The sequence below is a fragment of the Myotis nattereri genome, assembly GCF_964212035.1.
Source record: "Myotis nattereri genome assembly, chromosome: 8".
NCBI lineage: Eukaryota > Metazoa > Chordata > Mammalia > Chiroptera > Vespertilionidae > Myotis > Myotis nattereri.
Window position 1 is genome coordinate 48873745 of NC_138083.1, and position 25170 is coordinate 48898914.

The following is a 25170-nucleotide window of genomic DNA, read 5'->3' on the forward strand; positions in this document are numbered from 1 at the left end:
CTAAGCTGCATGTCTGGTTTTTAATTAATCAGATGCCAAGAGCTGATCCTAAAATTTCAAGTCGGAACAAAATGAGTGGCAAATAATGAGACTGAAATAACTGCATAGATTAAGAAAAAAAAGTTATTAGAATGAATTTCTTTATGAATTAAGACCAATACCAGAGTAATCAAATATTGGTCATTTTCATTGACAAAAGACTAAAATTAAGGAAGTTGTTTGTTTACTTATTTATTGTTAACCCTCACCTGAGGACATTTTCCCATTGATTTTTAGAGAGTAGAAGGGAGAGGGAGAGACAGAGAAACATCGATGTGAGAGAGACACATTGGTTGCCTCCCACTGAGCCTGCAAGAGAGGTACATGCCCTTGACCAGAATGGAACTTGGGACCCTTCAGTTGAGGGCCGACGCTCTGTCCACTGAACCAAAATGGCTAGGGTGGATATATTTATTTATTGGACTACAAGATAACAGCAATTTATTTTATTATAAGAGAAACATTTGAAATATGGCAAGCTATAAACATTATTTATCATTTATTAGCAATTAGGATTTTTTGGGTTAAAAATTAAGGAATTGCCTTGAAGAGTTTTCTTTTCCTCTTCAGGAGGTTGAGAATACTCTATGCCTCCCACTTCCATGACCAGGTTGATAACAAGCTCTGCAACATGTCAGTGTATGAACCTGCAGAGGTATTATTAGGAAAAAACACTGTTATGTCACCCAGCAGAAAAGATCCTCTGAGCTGATACCAACAACAGTGGGGCCCTTCCTACTTTTTACAAAATGCTGTTTTGAGATGCTCTTTACTGTAAGTCACACAAGCAACCAGAACATTAATAATTTATAATTCCAGATTTTCTTGGAGCTGGGTCAATGGTTTGTAAATGTAAGCTTCACACAATTTATTCTAAGATTTGTGACAGGTATTTTCTTACCTGTCAAAATTATCACTAAGGTACGATTTCAACAGTATGAACTACAGATGGATCAGAGAGACCGCTCCAGGGCCCCAACAAACCACTCACCCAAAGGCATTATTCAACTCCCTGAGGGTGAAAACAGGTATAGGCTGGGTAGTTGCCTGGGTTTCTTACAGTCTTAACTACATTCCACAATACCTTTCCCATATATATCTTCCAGCTCAAGACTGTGAGGGACCCCTAATGTATTCTAGTTACCAGACATAGCATTTGGTATATATATGGGTGATGAATGCAGAGTAGTTGAATTCAATTCAACTATCCACTTTAGTAATAATACAGTTTTCAAATAAAATAACTGGAACTGTTTATCTTTTTTCTGTGCACAATCATAGACAAAGCCAGAAACATACACACACACACACACACACACACACACACACACACACAACCATATCTGCTCTCAATAACACACTTATTCACTGAGAAATTAACTACTTACACCCATTTTGTTCCCTTTTAAATAATAAAATATCATCTGAATTGCTTAACAAATTACAGCCACCCACCTGGCTGGCTTTGCCCCAGTATTTAGCATACCTATAGCACTTTGGATTTGCCAAGTGTTTTATAATTCTTATTCTCTTGGCTATCACACTTCTGATGAGTAGCCCCATTTCAAGGGTACGTTATTATCTTCTGGTTGCTTCTATAAATCACTCAGTAGGAGAAATAAAGGATCAGGTGGGATGTCCTTGCACATTAATTTGAGAGTTTTATTCAGAGGATTCATATTTCAACCAAGTGGAAAACTTTGGAATAAATAGTATAATGTGAATTAAATCACCATTACTTTCTTCACAATTTATACTTATGATTCATGTGAAACTGCTCTTCAACTTTCTAAAGCCAACTTTCTGCTGAAACAGACTTGTCAGTAAATCACTGATCCGCTGATGATTTTTCAGATTCCATGACATCTTTTTTTCTTCTTTTATATCACATCATGGACTCTGAGTCCCCTGAGATAGTCATATTTCATTTTTAGCTAAAGAAATAATACAAACCTGGGTATATTGAGTGCACATTTAAATTTTTTCTGATTTTTCAATAAGTACACTTTCAGAAATACATCAGTTATGAATCATGTTGCCTTTAGCATTTTTCACCGTCATTTGCTTATATCTGCCGATTATACATCAATATATCTCAGAGCTTCAGAAGCAGTAAATGACATATTATACATGAAACTGCAAATCAACAGCCAGTATCGACTGCTGTTTGTATAATACAGTATTATCCACCATTATTCTCCACACGAACCCTTCAGACTGTGAACACTAATTAATTTAGTACTGCCACACAGATCCATCACCTGTCTCAATTCTATTCTATGATCTTGCATGTCTTTCCCTATTTCCAATGCTCATTTAAATTTTAACAACCATTTCATAAACAATACTCACTTCAAGAGCCTATACCATCTATTGTAATCCACAGATTTCTTCAGGAGTGTGCAATGAAAAATTAGTGAGAAGACTTAGTTTTTACTAGTCCTAGGACAAGCGCATCCTTTATTCCCTATATATAGTCTAGACTCATTCACAAAACTGGATAATCATATCTATTTCTCAAGTACGCAATTATTTTAAAACAACTTTAAAAATTAATCATCAAAAGCTATAATGTATAAATTTTTAAATTTCCACAAGCTCCTATTGCACTTGGAATCTATGCAAGCTTCTTCTTCTTTTTTTCAATAGGTTTTTATTGATTTCAGAGAGGGGAAGGGAGAGAGAGAGAAAGATCCATTGGTAATCTCCTGCCTGCCCTCTACTGGGGATGGAGCCTGCAACCCAGGCATATGCCTTGACTGGGAATTGAACCAACCACCTCTGGGTGCACCAGACAATGCTCAATCCACTGATCCACACCAGCCAGGGCAGATGGCAAGGTCTATGAGGCTCAAGAATGTATACCGTATTTTTATTGTGTTCTGCATAGCATGTGGTACAGTGCTGGCCATACACGTGAGTCAGTACAATTTGATTATAGATGGATTGGTTCTTCCTCTTATTCATTCAATTAGATAAGGACATGGATTAACAAATGCATTTACCTTGATGGATCTCATTTAACATTTCATTACCTCTTCACAAGTGATTAAGGCATTTGTGTTCAGAGTTTCTTCCTGTAACAAAACATTGGAGAAATAAATAAACAAACAAAACAGGCATACATTAGTGATGGGAGTGAAAGAGTTTTAGGATAAAGCAGTGATGTAATTGTTGAAGAGAAGATTGCATATATTGAGAAAAGCTGAAACTAAGCAGGAGTTAGCCAAGATAGGCAATAGAGCAGTGGTTCTCAACCTTGGCTGCACATTAGAATCACCTGGGAATCTTTTTAAAATCCTGATTTCTGGGCCTCATCCTCTGGAAATTCTGTTTCTTTGTTACTAATGTTGTGGCCCCACCGCATAACAAAGAAACAGAATTCCTGGAGGATGAGGCCCAGAAATCAGGATTTTAAAAAGATTCCCAGGTGATTCTAATGTGCAGCCAAGGTTGAGAACCACTGCAATAGAGGAATCTGAAAATGGTCTGCCTTAGGACAACTCAAAAGTTCCTTCTACGCCGAGAGCAAACTGGAAGCTGTGGGAAAGCTATGTGATTTGGGGACCACCATGTTCAAGCTTTAAGATGTTAATCAACTAGGTTAAACTCTGATTTTAAGGTTTCTCATGTATAACACCTGGTTCAGGAGAGTAGGGAATGGTTTTTAGCAACTTTTAATTTTATTCAAAAGCACGTTCCTCTAAAACATTAGTCTTAGGAGGAGTGAACAGGAAAAAATCTGAGTAGATGACTAACTAATATAATTAAGCACATACCCAAGGTCAGACCCGGTGCATGGATTCATGCACCTGTGGGGTCCCTCGGCCTGGCCTGTGCCCTCTTGCAATCCAGGACCCCTTGGGGGATGTAGGAGAGCCAGTTCCAGCCTGATCCCTGCAGGCCAGGCCGAGGGACCCCACCAGTGCACAATTGGGGCTGGAGAGGGACCGTGGAAGGGCTCTAGGGTGTGTCTGGCCCATCTTACCCAGTCCTGATTGGCTGGACCCCAGCAGCAAGCTAACCTAACAGTCAGAGTGTCTGCCCCCTGGTGGTCAGTGTGCATCATAGCAACTAGTCAAACATTTGAACTGTCAGACACTTAGCATATTAGGTTTTTATTACATAGGAGGATATATGTATATATAATTAACATGACAGTAGTCAGGCGTTTAAATACTTTCCTGAAAAAAATTATAATCAGTGTCTGCTTATATATTTGTAATTTACCAAATTGAATGAAAGGGATAAAACTTTCTATCTATACTCATGGCTTTTGAACATGATTTGTTCATTTATTATTATTAACTAGAGGCCTAGTAGATGAATTCGTGCACCAATGGGGTCCCTTGGCCTGGCCTGCAGGATTGGGCCAAAACCGGCTCTCTGACATCCCCTGAGGGGTTCCAGATTGCGAGAGGGTGCAGGACAGGGACCTGAGGGACCCCACCGGTGCACGATCGGGGCCAGGGAGGGATGTGGAAAGTCGGCCAGCAGGGAGAGGCCGCGGGAGGGCTCCAGGGTGTGTCTGTCCCCTCTCGCTCAGTCCCCATCAGCTTGACCCCAGCAGCAAGCTAACCTACCAGTCAGAGCTTCTGACCCCTGGTGGTCAGTGCACGTCATAGTGAGTGGTTGAGCAGCCTAGCATATTACGCTTTGATTGGTTGAACAGACAACCGGATGACTGGACACTTAGAATATTAGGCTTTTATTATATAGGACTAGAGGCCCAATGCACGAAATTCGTGCAAGGGGCTCAGCCCTCACAGTCTCGGCTTCGCCTGGAATGTTCTCCAGAAGGTCATTGGGCTGTCTGGTCTAATTAGCATATTATGCTTTTATTATTATAGATGAGCCTTTTAAAAGTTCCCATGAAACAATTTTGTCCAAACCTTTCATGTGCATATTTGATATTAAGTTTTTCATTGCAGAAGTTTAACCTTGGATGTAATAGCCATTTTTTATCTAAGTTATTTGAAATATAATACATCTAAAAATCCATGTATACTGCTGTCATAGCAATTTTATCCAGACACAATATATATTTACATTATATTTGATATTTAAAAAAATATCTGGGTGTATATTCAAGATTATCACAATGAAACAAGAATTAACTATAATGCTTACTCTATTTTTCCTCACCATTTATTTAGAAACTTCCCAAACCCACATAAAAGTTGCAAGAATAGTACAATTAGTGATTCTAGGTGAAAGTTACATCAGATCCACATCCTTTACTTAGAATCACCAATTGTAAACATTTAGCCACATTTGCTTTATCTACTTGACACTTCAAATATATACAATAAGAAGTCTTTATAATGTGTTTTTAAAAGCTAGAAGTGACTAAAGGCAGAGGATCGGGGCCAAAGTCATGTGCTATTCCTTTTCCCTTTCTTTTTAAATGTATTTATTTTTATTGCTTAAAGTATTACATATAATATTACATATGTCTCCCTTGCCCCCAATGACCCCCCCCCTGGCCATCCCCACCCCCAGCACATGCCCTCAGCCCCTTAGTGTCTGTGCATTGGTTATGTCCTTCTCCCTTTCAGATGAGGTTCACTCCACTGAAGACTGGGAACTTTCACGCCTCTCATTTTCTTATTCTACCATCTGAAGTTACACAATACAGTTTCATAGGGGAAAACTGCTTTTGATCATGAAAGCCCAATTATCTAGAAATTAACTGTACCTGCTTATAAGATGTTGAGCAGAAATGCCCTCCTACAGAGCTGTGCTTTGGCTATCTCTGGGCTTTTTTCATCCATTATACGTCTTGGTACACATTTTTTATTTGGGACACGTTTAATAGTCACCTCAAACCTTGTTTTACATTAGGCAGTGTAGAAGAAGCAAAACAGGACCAAAGCATATTTTAAATTTCATTTTCTACACAAGACTCTTGAGGACCAAGCAGAAGTTTAACCTTGGAGGTCCTTGCCTCCTTGGGGCTCCCCCATCATGAGTGTCCTCAACAGCATAGGCTGACTTCATTTCTGAGCCACTGCTCATCTCTAGAGGGAAGATGGTAGAATGAAAAGAGGTAAATCGTCCCAGCAGGACATCACGTACTTTTTTGCTTATAAAAATAAAAACTGCTTTCCTGCAGCTGGCCAGGGCCCCGGGGTCAGGATGGGGCTACTGAAGCATATCATGCTCCTGTATCATACTTGACCTCTGAGTGCTCCTTAGGAAATCATGAATAATATGACTTCTCTCAAAGGCACTGAAACTTTTACTTCCAATAATCATTTAAACCATTGCTTCACAGACTGGACACATCAAAATCAACTGGGGAAGGTTGTTTTCCCTGTTCTGGCTTCAAGCAGAAGTCCACCCAAGACCAACCAATTGGACTTTCTAGGGTTTATGTGTATTTTTTTAAATAAATTCTTTATTGTTTAAAGTATTACATATAGTTTTACATATGTCTCCTTTTCTCCCATTGACCTCTCCCTGGCCACCTCCACCCCCGCCCCCCCCCCCCCCCCCCCCCGAGCACATGCCCTCATTCCCCTAGTGTCTGTCCATTGGTTATGGTTATATGCATGCTTACTAGTTCAAATCCTTTGGTTGATCTCTTACCTCCCCACTCCCTTCCCTCTGAAGTTTGACGATCTGTTTGATGCTTCTCTGTCTCTGGATCTATTTTTGTTCATCAGTTTATGTTGTTCATTATATTCCACAAATGAGTGAGATCATGTGATAGTTACCTGTATCTGACTGGCTTATTTCGCTTAGCATAATGCTCTCCATGTCGATCCATGATGTTGTGAATGGTAAAGTGTTGTTGTTTTTTAATAAATCATCTGAGGTGATCCATGTTCTTGTGATTCTGATAAGCACCACTGATTAAGAATCCATGACTTTAGATGCAGTGGTCACTAACACAAAGGCTAGCAAGTTTAGACTTACATTTGCAAAAGAGCTAAAAACTGATCTGTCCATAGTATTTCAAGGATGGAGAATATCTGATTACCTAGACTTTCCATAGTTCTTGACTTCGAACCTATTCTTATTTTCCATGGCTGCACAGATTTTAAGATTTTAGATTTTAAGCTAAATAACAAAAAAACTTCCATATTAAAACAAAATATTTCCAAAGCTTATGGCTTTTATGTTACTTATCTTTCTGATTGCTTAAGCATTAAGCAATTAACTTTTAGAACATGCACTTAAAATCTTCAATTAAAATAAAACTTATGCTTTTTTAAAAATTAGAAACCTCTAACTATTGACACGATAATGATAAATACATCATTATATAAGCATATTCAATTATTCATTCGTTTATTTCACAAAATGTTATTGAATGCATACCTCATGCCAAGGATGTTTCAGGAACTGGGACTATAGCCTTGAAAAAGTAAGTCTCTGGCCATTCAGCGCACACATTTAGTGTGTATTTAAGCAATAAGCAGGCAGTAAGAAATTACTATATGTCATAAACACATGATTGAAAAAATAAAGCACCAGCGTGAAGGGGCTGGAGAGCTGAAGGCCAGGTCTAATTTAGATAGGAGGGTTAATAAAGGTGTGAATGACAAGGGGACTTAGACTAACGAGGGAATGAGTCCTGAGGACCCAGAACAAGATTCTAGCCAGAGGGAATAGCAGTTCCCCTGGGTCTGGTGAGCTTCCCACAGACATCTCCCCGTTCTAAACTAGTGTTACCCCAGATCTACTTCCTGATGGTTCATTTCATGATTCCAAGACACCTTCCAAAAGATAACCATTAGGAAACTTTGGAGACAAAGAGTTTATTACTTACAGGCCTTGGAGCACAAGGCATGCCAGGGGCACACAGCAAGTCATGGATAGAGAACACTCGAGGTTCTGGCTTGGGTTCTGCATTTATTGGGGTCCAGGGTAGGGGCCTAGGGTTTTGAGGACTCACTCTTTATTGGTGAATTTAGAACATAAGAGTAAGAATTTAAAGCATAGAAAGAAGAAAACAAGCTGCCCACGCGGTTGGTTATTGAAATCAACCAAGTTCTCTAAAACCAGTGGCCAGAATGATGAAGACAGAGAGAATGGATTAATGTGAAAAAAATTAAGTGAAAAATGTCCTGTTTCTCCTATACAATTTTCAGTTTCACTTAACTGCCTCATACACCCAACTTCATAAATGCTGGACAAAATGTTTTTGGATTTTTTGTTGGAAAGAGAAGGCACTGCATTAACATGGGCACTGATGATGGTGTTAGCCCTTACATTTATAGCCTCACACCACCTGGGTCTCAGAAGGAAACAGTATCAACTGGCTGGCTGGCTTATGCTTAAATATTTTTAGTGTGGGACCTCTGGGCCTCCCAAGGACGACCCGTTCTATCTGGAGATTCCTTTTGTGGACTTTTCCCTTACTTTGACCTGTGTTGCCTGTCACCCACCCCCAATACAGTCACAGTTTCGGATATGCTGAGTAAATCCAACCCTCAACCACTGAGCCACATCAGCCGGGCAGTAATTGCCACTTTTCACCAGTTGTTCAAAAGACCTTTTCAGTTTATAGGAGATTAGAGAAATATTGAGGGCTTAGAGAAATGTGGGGGCTTATCACTATTGTCAGAAAGACATGCAGAAAAATAAAAATGATTTTCCTATCTTAATTCAATATCCACTAGTATTCTAAATCTGTGTCTAAATCACATCTAAATCTACCTAAACCCTACTGGATACTTATATCCCCTTAAGTGTATTCATTTCCTTTAAAAGCACAAAATTCAAAAGATTTTCAGATGAAATTAAAAAATTTTAACCAGCTTTTATATAGTTGGTGTATGAAGCAGTTAAGTGAAACTGAAAATTGTGTAGAACAGGTTATTTTTCACTTTTAGTCTTTTGTAATTAAGTGTAATTTCAATAGTAAATAATTTTTTTTCATTTCTACCCAAAATGTTATAACTTATAGAGGCCAAGCAAATTAAAACATATTAGGATTTTACATTCTTAATGCCCTTGTTTTTATATAAATTCAAATGAAGTGAGAAAGAAATACATGAAGTGGGTAAGTAAATGTTATAGTTAATTGTGGGGCTGTTGCTACGTGCCAGCCATGCTTAAAATATGCCCTACATGTAATTCACTTATTTTCATAATCCAATGAAATAGATGCCACCATTTGCCTAGGAGCAGAGAGGTTGTTACCCACTTTACACAGGTGAGTGAGGAAGCAGGGCCTGGAAGCCAGGCAGTGTGACACCAGGGCTGCACAGCCCTGCAACACGACTCAGCCGCTTGGGAGGGAGAGGGGACTGTCATACCCGCATTGAATTTATACCCAGCTGAACATGCTCTGTCACTCTTATTAGAAGTAGCTTGTTCTAACCAGCTACTCTGTACATGTCCTCAAGATGTGTGGGAAAAACTTTTAAGCTATTATACCTGTGCCAGAGCAATTTTCAGTAAGAGATAAGCCCATGGTATAAAACATGAAACATGAATTTTAAAATTAACATTTGTGTAAACATTTGTTTTTCCATAATAGACTCTCCTCATCTGGTGTTTTTATTTTATTTTTCCCATCAACATTTATTCCCTCTATGTGATGCTATTTTATAAGAAAATCTTGAGGCTCTGGAGCAGTGGTCCTCAACCTTCCTCATGCCGCAACCCTTTAATACAGTTCCTCATGTTGTGGTGACCCCCAACCATAAAATTATTTTCGTTGCTACTTCATAACTGTAATTTTGCTACTATTATGAATCGTAATGTAAATATCTGATATGCAGGATGTATTTTCATTGTTACAAATTGAACATAATTAAAGCATAGTGATTAATCACAAAAACAATATGTAATTATATATGTGTTTTCCAATGATCTTAGGCAACCCCTATGAAAGGGTCGTTCGACCCCCAAAGGGGTCGCGACCCAAAGGTTGAGAACCGCTGCTCTGGAGTCTCATTTTATAATAACATAAATGAGGGGTGGCTGCACGGTGTCCAACATCACAATTGAGCAGTTGATCATGGACTCAAATCCAATTATTCTAACTTTAAACACTGTAATTAATATTTAAAAATAATCTGTTTTCAAAATTTCATAAAATCTATCAAACCTATGACTCTCAGGTTCTTCATGTATAATATAAAGGGATTATATTAGAATATTACTTTTCTCAAGTCTGTTCAAACTCTAAAATTGTCTCTATAATTACAAATTACTTACAACTCAATTAAAAGGAAAAAACACTTTGTGGAAGATCAGTCTTAGCTGTCTTCTTTGCCTGCACAGAGAATTATTCATATCACAAGAAAAAATAAACAGTAAAAATAAGCGATTACATGTTTTCAGTTAATTTATTTTAGAAAAACAAAGGTTTACAATTGGCGTCCTAAGGCAGGATATTAGAATTCAACTAGTAATACAGACTCTCAAAAAACCTTTATAGATTAGTCCAAAGTAGAAAACTGTTGGCCCACTCTTGGACTCGGACACATTCAGGAAAAATAGATATTTATAAAAATAAAATGGCAAACCTAACCCTACTTATTGACTGTCTTAACATCCCACATTGGTGTAACTGGGCAATTTCTGCATAAGAACAGCCCAGGGATTTTTCCCTGTCATACCTTCGTATCAGATTGAATCGATGAAACTATTGAAATTATTTTTGCAAAATAAAAACAAAAGAAAACATACAAAAAAAACCCCACAACAAAATAAAACCCCTGAAACAAATCACAAGAAACAACAAAAATCCACTAACCAAAAACAATACAGCTAATTGTTTACTCATACAGACTCCTTCAACCTCTAGGCATTTGGCTCCTAATGTTACTACTAAATCAGATACCAGGAAGCATGTGTGAAGAAGAAAATGAAAATTCTAGATCTAATCCATGTCAAAGAAGTTTCAGAAGCAGCAATATTAGAGAAATATTAAAGTACATAGTAAAACTAAAAGAATTGCAAGCACATGGGATGCATGGCTTGATTAAAAACATGCACACTCTCTGAATTATCTTTGACAACTGTCTGGACACCAGATTCAGCAACAGCAAACATCTAGAACTTTGCATTTTGGAAGTTAGAAATGAACTTTACTACTGTAACAAGGCCCACAGACTGAAAGCAATCCTCACTCTTTCTTTCTATGTAATCATAGGAAGATTCATTATAGAATTAGGATCTGTTCTACAAGATTCCTTAAGAAATCTACCTTTATTTTGAAGTGTTTTTTTTTTTTCTTTTTTCTTTTCTGGAAATGAAAAAAAAAAAAAGCATTTCTAATAAGCTCTAACATCACATTGAAGGGAAAAGCATACCAGTGAGCAAAATTTAAATTTGTTTTGCAAAGAGTTGACAATATCCTAGAGACATGTAAAAAGCAAAATACTAGTACAAAAAAGGAAGTCAAATTATTCACTTACAAACCATCTACATATTTTGTTTTCCCAATAGACACACTTTGAAACACAAACAGAATACGGGACAACAAACAGTATAGAGTTGTGAAAAAGGTAACAGAGACTAAAGACAAAAATCGCTAGACTTTTGTTTGTTGATACATACTGAGCTTTACTCTTTCTTTAATTTTTTTTTCCTCTTGAGGTCTTTCATTTGATACTTGAGAAAAGACAAAAAACGTGCAAATGATGGACATCTGATAGTGATAAACACAAAGCAAAAAGAAATAACATATTCTATCATTTCCTGCTTCTTGGGCAATAGCTAACTTCCTTACTAGGCTGAGATTCAAGTGAGGCATCTGTATTTATGTTGGCTTTTCACTGTTGCAAAACAAGCCTGACCCCTAGGAACATTAATATTTATCTTCCAAAAGAATCCTTCATTACTCTTTGGAGAGGAATCTACTGGTCAAATTAATAGCATTTATCTCTAAATTCCATTTAAGAACACTTCATTCTAATATTTCCTGAAATTCCTTGGGACTGCATATGTGATTCCTTACTATAAAATACTAACAGGGTGCCAAACATTAAGAATTAGTAATTATTACATACTAATAAAGTACATAGGTATAATAAAACAATTACTAGTAACTCCTCAGTACTTAAGACACAGCTTCAGTTTAGTTGTGATCAGTGGGGCATTAGAAATCACCAAAGACTGCCCTTGGGGATCAAAACCCTGCACAACTCCAGTGTCAGGACCACAAATTACAGTTTTAAAGTGAATGAACATTTTAAAACATTTGATAAAAATCTTTATATTGGATAACCCAATTACTCAAGGAAAAAAAGCCATCTAACAAAAATTCTAAACTTAGCTACAATCAAGACCTCAAAGATAAACTAATCTACAATAAACATATCAAGCTATTACCTAAAAACACCAATTTTTATGCATTCCGTCAGATAGAGATTTCCTACATCTTATTATAGAGAGAAGACGACAGGCTGAGAGGGCTGACAGAATTGAGAGGATGGAGAAGATAACTGGTCGACCTCTTAAATCACTGAGCATGATTTTGTTGACAGGCTGATTATGTCACTCATTACCCGTTATGAACATAGACATGCCCATAGTATTACATAACAGATGTATGCCAATAAATATGATATGTATATATGTGTGTGCGCACATGTATACACACACACATACACAGATAAGTTACCAAAAAGTTACAATGCTATAAACATAAAATATGACATATATTACTTTTTAAAAGAAGCAGGTGCTTTTAATCTAAGGAAATTTTTAGAAATCTCCATATAGAAAGCAGAGAAATAAAGCAGGCTGTCTGGCTAATGCAGGGCAGGAGCCACAGACACCTTCCTTTCCCACAGTGACTGCTGAGATGCCTGCCAACAGCTTCGCAGGCATGGTTAATAATCACTGCTCCAAGAAAATCTGTTTCTGTTACAAATATCAAACATAGACTATTTTTTGCCACTATTTAGGCCAATGTGAAATTTTTGTAACACAACTAAGTATAAAGTTAAAAAGTAACTTTTCTCTCCTTTAAAAATAACAAAATAAAATTGCTATGCCATATAAAACCAAATTTTTAAAATTTCGTAATCTTAGTATGATCCATGGAAAAAGTTATTGGTTCCCCTTAAAGTCCCTACATTTTAAAGACTTATGTCCATATAAACTGTATTCAAAATATAAGAGAATGATGGTAGGAGGTGGAATCCTATTTTTCTCTATCAAACACTATCTCCTACCTGACTGACGCACTTAAATATTCAGCCCAGGAATCTTAATTCTGTCACCGAATATTCAGACAGAGAAACTTGCACAAAGAACTGATCTGTTTTAACATGTACAAGGTAAACTTCCATGGAATATTTTTTTAGATACATATTTCCTCTCTTTGTTCCCAACATCTCCCCATTTTTAAGGACTACTGTAATCCATGCAGTTGATATTAGCAAAATACAAATAACTTGTTCTCTTCTGTAAAGACCATGATTAAATGTCTAAATTCAATAAATAGACTCTTTAATAGTAATTTGACATCATAGCAGAGTCTCAATCTGTCTTCTTCTCTAATACATCCTTGGGCTCTTGCCTGGCAGGCACTAGAGACTGTCCGCTCCTTGGCTCCTGAAGTTCTCTGCTCTCCTCCGTGGCTTCCTGGCTTTCAGTTTCGCTTTTGGACACTTCATACCGCTCTTCTATGTAGCCTCCGTCTGTGTCGGCTGTGTAGATGCCATAGCACATGATGCTGATGACACCCAGAGGCAGGCCGAAGAGGAAGCAGCCCATGATCGGAGAGCTCTTGAATATGGACTGTGGAGAGAGAATTACAGCTCAGTCCCCTCAAGTGCATTCATACATAAACAGCACGAATGAATGAAAAACCACTACAGGTTTTGTTCTCTTGCTGCTGTCCAACCTGCTCAATGTCAATGTTTCTGCAGTAACTACCATATTAAAGATACTGTAAAAGATAGAAATTTTATCTCGTGTGTGTGTGAGTGTAATCAGCTCCGGGCAGTAGAAAATGCACCAAATGCTTTATGCCGTTTCTTATGCCATTTCTTTTTCTCATATGAACCACAAAGGTCTGTGTGATGGCTCCTGTGTGCTTGGCAGCTGGTGTTCCTGGCTCCAGAACTCGGCTCACTGGGAAGGCTATTTACCATAAAGACGGTGTAACACATTGCTTTCACATGACATTTTTAATACTCGTACTTATCTAGTTAGTAGTAAGGCCACATTCACTTAGTAATTTCTGTAAATTTATCTGCTGTCTCCTCAGCTCCCAAAAAAGTAAAAGCAATTTCCCTGGTTAGGTTTTCAACTACAGTACATTCTGAGTGACTAACTCTTTAGAACCATGTAGACAAATTCAGAGGAGTGCAAGGGCACTGTGGATTGAGGAAACAGAAGAAAGCTTCATAAAATTAAGGTGTTTTGAGGCAGAAATGTAAGCAAGAGTGAGAATGCGGCTGGGCATGGTAAGGTGTAAGCACCAGCATGACACAGCAGGGAAGTTGACGCAGCAAAGAGCAGGAAGACAGCACCGGAGATGCAAAGAGGACTTGGATGTGCATCACTGAGAGGGGAAGGAAAGTGATCAAGACGGACTATTCTCGTGCTATCAGTTGTGCAGTGGTGTAAGAAAAGGCTGGAGATGGCAAGAGGAAATGAGAAAACCAAGTGGACGTCAGAGCAGCGGCTGGACATAAGGTGCTGAGGGCCAATCCACATTGGTGTCAATAGGAAGGTAAAGAAGGTCACTACTGGTAAACTGAAGAATGCATGGAGTAAAACTATTAGAACTTATCTCTCACCAAGAGAAGGTCAGCTGTATTGGCCAGAATGAATGAAAACATGCAGGGAGTAGATCCAGACAGGCAACTAGAGCCAAATGTAAGGCTCCACCAGATTCAGGAAGGCCTCTACTCACAAGCTGGTTGAGCCAAAGCTGGGTAGTAAGATGTTTTCTGAGAGCTCTAAGCAAGAAGGGTTCAGATCCAAGAACTTACAGAAACGGGGAGGAAAGACTGGAAAACACTGCTGTCACGCTCACTGGTTCTGAATGGCAGTTACTCACCAAACACAAAGAGATGGAGACCAGAGAAACAATTTCCACCAATGAACATAAATTCTTAATATAAACACAGACTTGTTCTTCCCTAGCAAATGAAAATATTTTTACCTAATCCTTTCAAATTCCAGATTTTACCTTAGTTAGACATAAAAAACTTATATACCTATATACTGTCTATTATCAACAAAATTAAGCAAACTGTCACAACTTACCACAACAGTAGATTTAGCATCAAATACCATTCTTTTCAATCTCTGCAAAATGCTATCACCTCCTTGGGCCTTAAATTTAACAGAAAAAGACAATTATACCATTAAGTACTATTACTTCAATTTTCTGTTAGGTAATCTTACAAATGCCAGTCCAGGGTTGAGGGCAAGGGTTGAGGATGGATAGCATGAAGCACCTGAAGGGCCAGGTGTAAGCATGCCCTGTTTCCCTGGCCTACCTTCCCCTGCTTCCTGTGTAGACACTGACTCTGTGAATCCATCCTCCCTGGTCACATCCCCCCTGAGGACAGGCCTGCCCCATTTCTGAATTTAGCTGACACTATTCAACTCTAGATGCTGCTGGGGTCTTTGCTACTGTATACAGAGTTTCCCTGAAGATGAAGCTCAAAAAATAGAGTGCCACCTGGCCAGTGTGGCTCAGTGGTTGAGCATAGTAGACTCATGAACCAGCAGGTGAAGGTTCGATTCCCAGTCAGGGCACATGCCAGGGTTATGGGCTCAATCCCCAATAGGGAGTGTGCAGGAGGCAGCCAATCAATGATTCTCTCTCATCATTGATGTTTCTCTCTCTCTCTTTCCCTCTCCTTCCCTCTCTCTGATATCAATAAAAACATATTTTAAAAAAATAAAAATAAAGAAAAGAGTGCCAAAAGGCTTTTACAGAAAAATTCCTGATGGAAATCAATCACATTCATGGCATCCCGTCACCCCTGAAGTCTGCCCCATCCCTTGACTTTCTCTGCCAGGTGAGCCAGTGAGACCTCTTTGTTAACAGTCTGAGTTGGGTTTCACTAACCCATTAATAGAAGGGCTCTCTTACACACACAGGTGAGTTATATTCCAACAGGTGTTACCTTCAGAAATATAAAATCCCTACTGTTATTTCTAAAGCAGAAATACTTGCTACTCTGTGAGCCAACTTTCATATAAAGTTTGTGTAAAGTTGAAACAAGATAACTAAACTTCATGGAAGCATAGAAGACTCATTTCTTTCTAATTTAATCTGCTGATGTGGTTTCATGACCCTCTACCATGGGCTGCAACAGTCCAAAAAACACTCCAGTAAGATTTATAGAAAATGAAAAAGTTAAGACTTCTTGTTCATTATTTCTGAGAAATATTTTATAGGATGTGGAAATCTCCACTGTGGCTCTAATTCTCAATATATTTCCTTATCTCTTAAGAAACTGGTCTTATTAACAGGTTTTCTAGGAAAACCATTCCAAATAACTTAACCAATCGTCCTCTGGACTCCAGGAAGGTTCTAAGAACAAGGACAGTTCACTATTGGCACAGCTCTGTGCACTGCACATGAAAGCATCCCTACACCCTGACTCTAAAGCCAGAAGCACCTCCCAATCACCAAAAACGCCCCCAAATCACCCTTATAGGACATTTCCACCCCTCAGCAGTGTCGTGACACGAAGAATCTGCCACAATGTGAAAGAAGCAGGGTACAGAGGGGAGGCCTCCCCTCTCCCCAGTTGCCACTGACAGTCCCTTTCAGAATCAGAGAAGAACTGTTTTCTCCTCCATCTCCTGTCATCATCCTTTGAAACAGAAGTGAACAACTTACTTCTACTGTGCCATCCAAAATGCTATTAATGAACTGGACCATGTCTTCAGTATTCTTGATCTCTCTATCTAGTAAAAAGTATTGTTGGTTTGAAGTATTCAGTACAACTACAGTTGGGACAGTCAATTCACTGGAAATAGAAAAACAAAGAAATCAATATCCACATAAACACACAGATAACAAACGTTCTGATATTTGCTTATATTATATATAAGTAACTATAATACAAAAAGAAGGAGCCGTATTAACAGCTTTGCCTCCTTTTGACTACATGAAATTTCAAATTTTGCATCAATTCTGAAAACTAGCTATATTAAGATTACATGAAGAACATGCTACATATAATATAAAACAGCTGAGTTTTCATAATTAAACTTAAGGAGAAAAATTATGTACAAAGTATCAATTTCTGGGTAGTATTACTCCTTGCTACAGATATAGTTAAATACCATCTCTGTTAATCACATACAACTAAAGTGTAGTTTATGTTTGGCTATCCATCCATATTGTAAGTTTTGTTATGCATAATGTATGTGTCCAGTGTATTTTTTCTGCCTTATATTTTGAAAACCCTAGTGAATAAGTTGTTTCACCATGATTGTGGTTCTGTCAAACTCTCGATTACTTTGAATTTTGCTTTAAATGTTTCTCTACTATATATATACCAGAGGCCCAGTGCATGGAATTTGTGCACTGAGGTGGGGGTTGGGGGGGTGTCCCCTCAGCCTGGCCTGCAACAACGCAAGCGTTCCACACCCAGCCTGGCCAGAGGCCCTCTGCGGCCGGGTGGAACACTTGCCTCGTCACCATGGCCAGGCTGCTCACGCTGTCTGCTCTCAGCGGCCTCACCCCCCAGGACTGGGGGACTCTGGCAGGGCTGAGAGGACTGGACGCCACCATCTTGTGGCTATGGGCTCCGCCATCTTTGTGATGAAGTGACAGTCAATTTGCATATTAAAGCTTTTATTAGATAGGATATGTCTAATAAAAGCTTTAATAACGGTGACAAGGCAAGCATTCCACCCAGCTGCGGAGGACCTCTGTGCAGTGGGCATGGGATGGCGCCCCCCATGTGGTCACAAGATGGTCACCACAAGATGGCCCGCAGGGGAGGGCAGTTGTGAGCAATCAGGCTAGTGGGGGAGGACAGTTAGGGGCAACCAGGCCAGCAGGAGAGAACAGTTGGGGGTGACCAGGCCAGCAGGGGAGGGCAGTTGGAGGCGACCAGGCCTGCAGGGGAGAGAGGGCAGTTAGGGGTGACCGGGCCTGCAGGGGAGGGCAATTGGGGGCGACCAGCCCTGCAGGGGAGGGACCAGGCTGGCAGGAGAGGCAGTTGGAGGAAATTGGTCTGGCAGGGGAGCAGTTAGGCACCGATCAGGTTGGCAAAGGAGTGGTTAGGGGGTGATCAGGCAGGCAGGCAGGAGAGTGGTTGGGAGCCAGCAATCCCAGATTGTGAGAGGGATCCTAGATTGGAGAGGGTGCAGGCTGGGCTGAGGGACACCTCTCCAGTGCACGAATTTTGTGCACCAGGCCTCTAGAGTGTGTGTGTGTGTGTGTGTGTATGTATATATCATATATATGTATATATTTATCTTTAATGATAAGTGCAATATGCCAATTAGAATGGATGACCTTCTGGACGAAGCTGGGGCTGCAAGGGAAGCCAGGTCCTGGATGCTGGAGAGAAGTCCAAGACCCGGGTTCCGGATCCCAGAGGGCAGTTGGGAGAAGGAAGGCCTACCCTTTGCACGAATTTCGTGCACTGGGCCTCTAGTATATATATATATTAAAAGACTTGTAATTTTGTATGTTACTTACACATTAGCTTACAGTTATCTGTATGTCTATATAAAAGTGTTATGCAAAAGGAGAAAATGAATTTACCACTAATTATTGCAAATAGTAACTAAGTCTAGAAGATTACTTTGTTGCTCATAATTCTATATACCTCCCTATGCCACACCCTTTGTCCATTGAGGTAAGGCGAAACATGCTCATCTGACCCCTGACACTGAGGCAGGGCCATGACTAGGTCAACAGGTAGGTAACACACTTGACAAAGCAGAGGCTGGACACGTGTCTGCATTGCTGGGTTTGCTTTCTTGTGTTTTGTGACTGCAATGAGAAGGGTATTCCCAAGGAAATATCCTTCCAAGGTCAAGGGCATTAAAGACATGTGGAGCAGACCTGAAGCCACATCTGTCTGTGCCCAGCCAGTCAGCCAAGCCCAGACCAGGGAGAGAGAATACATGATTCCTACTGTAAGCCATTGGGTTTCAAGGTGGTTTATTTCCCAGCATTGTTATTAGGCAATGGTTAACTGACTGTGTAATTAAACTCCATATGAGTAATACTGCAAGATAACATCTCATTTTATTTCCTTTAAACTATATACTCACAAAACTCAATACAAAATAATTTAATAGACCCAAGATTTGATAGTATCATATTTATTTTGAGAAAAAAAATATAATCAATGTTGCTATGTAATAAAAGCGTAGTAGGCAAATTGTCCCCTCAACTGGGAGTTTGTCTTGGAGTTCAACCACGGGGGGGGCCAGCCGGGGGAAGGGAGGGAAGCCCAGGCTGGTGATGGTGGCTGCGGCAGGCAACCAGGGGAAGGAAGGGAAGTCCTGGCCAGCAGCCGCTAGGGACCCTACCAGTGCAGGAATTTCATGCACTGGGCCTCTTGTTTTATATAATATGTATTTGCCTTATGTTAAAAGTTCCACTGATTTATGTGTCAATGTTAATGTTATAGTAGTGAAGAGCTTTGGAGCAAGAGGGGTGTGAATTTGAGAACTGGATTTCTAACTTATTTGATGCATCCTTTGGCATATTATTTAACACCTTTGAGTTTCTTCTAAGAAATTTGAATTTCCTCACCTATATAAAATGGAGATAATTACAGTATTTATACCTTACTGACTGACCACTCAGTTCAGCCTTGGTCACAGGTAAGTGCTCAACATGGACTTTCAATTATATTATATACCACCACTATATAACTTCTCTCCTTAAAAACCAAAACAAACAAACAAAAAAAACACCACCAAAAGCAGCATAGTATGAATAAGAGAGAAATCAACCACCCCAAACTCTAAGGGGTTGGTGGTAGAGATTATTGTTGTTCTTTCACCACAACTATAGCTCAAAAATTCTACTATCTCACAACTTGTATTAGAAATAATTCTCATGAAGGTAGTATGTCTCTCCATCTCTACATATTCTGAATATTATCTTGGGCAAGCAGTTATTTATTGGACCCAAACTGCTTTGACCTCTTACAAACGCTATTAAACTGAATCAATGTGTTGGCTTACCTCGAAGGCCATTATTAGAAATGGTTGTATCAAAGTCCCTACTATATATATAGTAAATATCCTACTCAAAATGCATTTCTATGATACAGCATTACCCTTTAGGAGATAGTATAGCAAAGCAATTTCTTAAAGACTTCTACAAGGTCATCTGAAGACATTTTAGGTTTCTACAAGCATCTGAAGATAGGGACACTAATTTTCTCATTTTTTTGTATCAGTAGTGCCAAACACAGTATATGATATACTGTAACTACTCACTAAATGTCCACTGAATTGAGTAGGTTCTTATTTGAAACATATTAATTCAAAATAAGTATGGCAAATGTTCCTAATAACTTTATGAAGTAACATTTCAGATTTTTACATCATAATATAATTGATAAAGTTATTTTAAACTTGCACATTTTCCCTATAAAACTATTTTAGTCTGTTAAAATAAATTCTTTTGGATAGTAATTCATTCTTGAATGTTAAAAATTAATTCTTAAGTTAAATTGTTTACTGAAATTGAACTTAAGGTAAGGTGTGTATTAAATGAAAATATAAATTTTATATGTTTTTGAATGATGCTTCTTTTCAAAACTATAAATTATTAACACTGAACTGAAAGACATTTTTTAGTATAGAAAAATATAAAAGTTTTAAATGTAGACTTAAAAATGTAAAGTATTTATTGAGAGATTGTGTGCATTATATTAGATCTTCTGTCTGTCTCTAAAAAACAGAAATTTAAAAATAGACAGAACTGATAGGGAAATCATTTAGTACTTACTCCATCAGCAAGGTATTTATATAGTCATTCCCATCCATATGTCCAAATTGAAAATCCCTAACCAACAACAATAACCAAAAATGAGAGAGAGAGAGAGAGAGAGAGAGGAAGCAATATTTAGTACAAAAAAAGAATGGAACTTGGTAAGCATGTAAATAAATGCTTAACGTGTAAGTTACATATAATAAATGTAGAAGAGTGTGAATTCTACAGACTTCTGAGATATGAACACACATAAGTAAAATCAAACACATTCTAAGACATTTCTACTTTGTATATATTTAAATTCAAGGCAATATAAGTCTTTCAAACTATACAACAGGTTTAAGAAAAGTTACACACCCAACAAGAGGATTACTCAAAAGATGGCTCATTTATAAGTATATATCACTGATACCTCATTAGAAGATGCAATAAAAGGGAATAGCAACTAACTAATATAACAAATTTATATTGACTATCTCATGCCAGCAACAAATAGAATGATTTAGCACACTGCAAAAATATCACTTATTTTAATATTCCGTTATTCTTTGAGGTCCTGTTATAAGCATCATTTGTCTATCTGACTCGAGATTGCTCATTTAACTTTATCTCAAATGTATGAGCCTACGTACATCTTCTTACTGCAAACTTATCCCAAATCCTATCAAGAAACAGGTATGTTGCAAATTTGTTGAGGGGACATATCAACAAACTTCAAGTCCAGACAATTCATACAGAAATGCAATCACTCAGCTCCTTGATTCATCTGGGTAAGTATGAAATACTAGCCTTTTTGGTTAATTGTACAAAACACAGTTAAACAAAAATAGAGGAGTTGTCCTGAGTGCAAGCACCTACCTGTGGAACTGATCTCTGTAATCTCTAGCAACTTCCTGAATAATTGACTTCAATCTGTAGAACAACAAACAAATGAATATATTTCATTTTTCACTTGAAATATATAATTACTCCATTATAACATCTCATCTGCCACTTGATCTAAAACTGCAGGAAAAGATACTCTATATTAAGTTTATCTGAAGCCATGTAAAGTCTGAGTTAGGTGACACTGAAAGCTTAAAACGATTTCAAGGCACTTTACCTGGTATGTTCAATTGATGTATTTTTCTCATCAATAATTGCAATAGCTACAAGCTTTCCTGAAATTAAGAAAAACATATCTAAATTCAATAACCCTCATTATGCAAACTTTTCAATTATTATTGCAGCTGTGAATGGGGAATTAGTAAACATTGCTTCTAGAATTAACTTCCAGTTATCTCACACGTTACACTCAGTAGAGTCAATCAGTGAGTTAGTGGACTCCAAATGTTAAGTTCCCTCCCAGCTCCCATCCTCATAATTAAACAACAGTAAATATTTAACAGTTTACATACACAAATTGTATTTTTCATACAACCCACAAAATGATTAAAATAAGAAGTCTTTCAATAACAAAAACCATAAGAAATAAGTCGATAAACAAAACTTACTATTAATTACTGTAGCTCTAAAAGAACGGTGTATAAGGAGAATAATTTTTACATTGCTATTCCCTTCGGTACCACGAGTCACTACTTTCCAGTAATAATACACAGAATAAAATTGAAGCAAAGTTATTTAATCCTGCACAGAATATAAACCCCATTCATCTCTGATATTCTCTAGGAAGGCAGCATGACCCTCAGTGTCTATCATGTTCTCTGCCTTGGCGAACAATGGTGAAGCACTTACTAGCTGTATGATTTACCTCAGTAACTTCACCTTACTTTAGAAACTAGTATAAATTTCAAAGTTACTGGGAGAGTTGAATGAGATTACATGCACCAAAATATTGGGACAGTTTCTGGCTCAAAGTAGGTATATACATGTGCTATTAAATCAACCATTTCTCAATCCCCCATAGGGGGCAGGAGGCAGCTGATCATTGTTTCTCTTTCATTGATGTTTCTATCTCTCTCTCTCCCTCTCTCTCTAAAAATAAATAAACAAAAACATATTTTAAAATAGAGCTTAAAATTAATTTTCTCAGATCAATCAAGGAGAAATTCTGTGCAGTAAGAGAGAGCTATATGTATATTTCTACCTGTATCTCCAAGTTCATACAAGAGGAAGCCGTCCATAGTCAGATAATTCTGAAACCTCTCCCTGTTGATCCAAGATGACAAGTCACCATCTTCATACTCTTAAAAACAAAAGAAATTTGATAATTATAGTGTAGATATGTTTTTATGATGTTTACAATATTCTACTCCAGCAATATGTATAAAATGCCAGGATCATAATCTTCAATTCATAAATTCCATTTATAGAGGTATATTCTAAACACACAGATGCAGTAAAGGTCTGATACACAGAGCAATGCTTCACTGTGAGTTTGCTGCATACCTCAGAGCAGCATCTGGAAATGACTGTTAACTTTGTTAAGTGCTATACCAGCATGTGGTTACCTAAACCAAAAAAAGGCCACATTTTTAAGAGATGCGGAATAAAGCACACAATAATTAAACACCCCCAGGATTCTGCTTTCAAACACTTCAACTTTTGTTGAAGAGAAAACTTGGTGAAGCAAATGTGGGTAAGAGCTTGGTCCCTGTTTCATCTGGGTGATGGGTATGTATGTAGGGATTTATTATTTAGCATTCTGCTTACTATTGTGTATATTTAACATAATAAAAATATTTTAAAACCAAGCTGAGTATTTGCTTCAAGGAAGCAATGCTGAGTAGTGGCTGCTTCTGTCGAGCAGGAAGAGGTGGTGGTAGGCAAGAACATACAGACGTCACCACTATTGAGGACGTTATATTTCTTCATTTTTTTGTGTGTCTAAAACAGCTGTGGGCAAACTATGGCCCGCAGGCCGGATCTGGCCCATTTGAAATGAATAAAACTAAAAAAAAAAAACAAACAAAAAAAACATACCCTTTTATGTAATGTTTACTTTGAATTTATATTAGTTCACACAAACACTCCATCCATGCTTTTGTTCCGGCCCTCCGGTCCAGTTTAAGAACCCATTGTGGCCCTCGAGTCAAAAAGTTTGCCCACCCCTGGTCTAAAATATATCTTTTTAAAAAATTAATTTTGAAAATTTAAAGAAATATATAGAAACTGCACAGGGTTCACTTCTGAAAAAGGCAAATGACCTCACCAAAAAATAAAAATAAAAGAAACATTCAATACCACAACCCAGAAGGAAAGAACAGTAAGTTGAAGGGTAAGAAAAATGTGTCAGTCAGTCATTCAACTAACTGGGTAGATTATGGGAGCTGTAAGAAGCAGTTACATTTACAAAATCTTTCATCAACACCCAAATACTGTAAGAGAGACACAATTTTAATGTTAAAATGTTTTATGTAAGCTAAAGCTTTGGAACTTACCATCGTAAACAAAGTAAGTTTCATCTTTGAAAACAAGCACGGCAGGCATCTCCTTCAGAGTCACGTACTGCAAAGATCAGATGTGTAAACAATCTTAGTTAAAATTTTTCAATTTGTAGCTATGATTTCAAGATTATTAAAGGATGCCAGGAAAGGAGAAAAAAACACCTAACAATGACAAATTGTTACAATTATTTAAAAAGGGCACAGTGAATCCCAAGTTCATTCAAGGACTGGGTTTGATCTCTTTATATACCCATCACCAGGCATAGTGCCCTGGTTGCTCTAGTGGAAACAATGGAATACGCTTAGAGTGGACAACAGACCTAAAGATGTAGGAAGTAAAGGAGAGGCACTGTGAAGCGGCCAAAGAGCAGGGCCTAAGGCATTAGTCAGCACAGGCAGGTTCCAGTCCCTCCCCACCACCCCAGGGCTATGCGATGATTACATTGCTTTACCTGGGAATCTTACACACTGAACGTTACAGTTTTTCTCTTGGCTTCCTCACTCAACTTGTTTTCCTATGCACTGGCTATTTCTTGTCATTTTCCTTTGCTGTCATTAGGTCCTGGGATCTCTTACTTCCTTAAAACTTTGCATCCAATGTTTAAGGAGTTTATTTATACAGACTTAACTCTAGATCCCAAACCCAACTGTGTATCTGATGCTTGTACTTGGATATCTAATATGCTGAATCAAATTAAAATAAACAATTCAAAACTCTTGTTCATGCCCTCCCCACCCCCACACCATTCCCCAACCTTTTCCTTCGGCTATAGCCCCAAAGCTCATGAAAACACCACCATCTACCCAGCTGTTCAAACCAAAAACCTAAAGTCATTCTTAATTCTTCCTTTGCCCTCCAGATCAGCAAGCACAAAAAAT

At 38.1% G+C, this 25170-nt stretch overlaps 1 protein-coding gene across 1 annotated transcript in view; it reads right to left on the reverse strand.

The window, feature by feature from the left end:
* Positions 1-11248: 11248 nt before the first annotated feature.
* The window catches only part of TMX3 (thioredoxin related transmembrane protein 3), a 36506-nt gene continuing 22584 nt past the window's right edge, over positions 11249-25170 (reverse strand). The window contains exons 9-16 of the mRNA XM_081097626.1: positions 24286-24352; positions 22992-23090; positions 22008-22065; positions 21764-21817; positions 20921-20977; positions 16826-16955; positions 15232-15300; positions 11249-13752 (exon numbers count right to left, since the gene is read on the reverse strand). Coding sequence (XP_080953752.1) covers positions 13492-13752; positions 15232-15300; positions 16826-16955; positions 20921-20977; positions 21764-21817; positions 22008-22065; positions 22992-23090; positions 24286-24352 — 795 coding nt within the window. The 3' untranslated portion in view covers positions 11249-13491. The remainder of the gene's footprint in view (positions 13753-15231; positions 15301-16825; positions 16956-20920; positions 20978-21763; positions 21818-22007; positions 22066-22991; positions 23091-24285; positions 24353-25170) is intronic.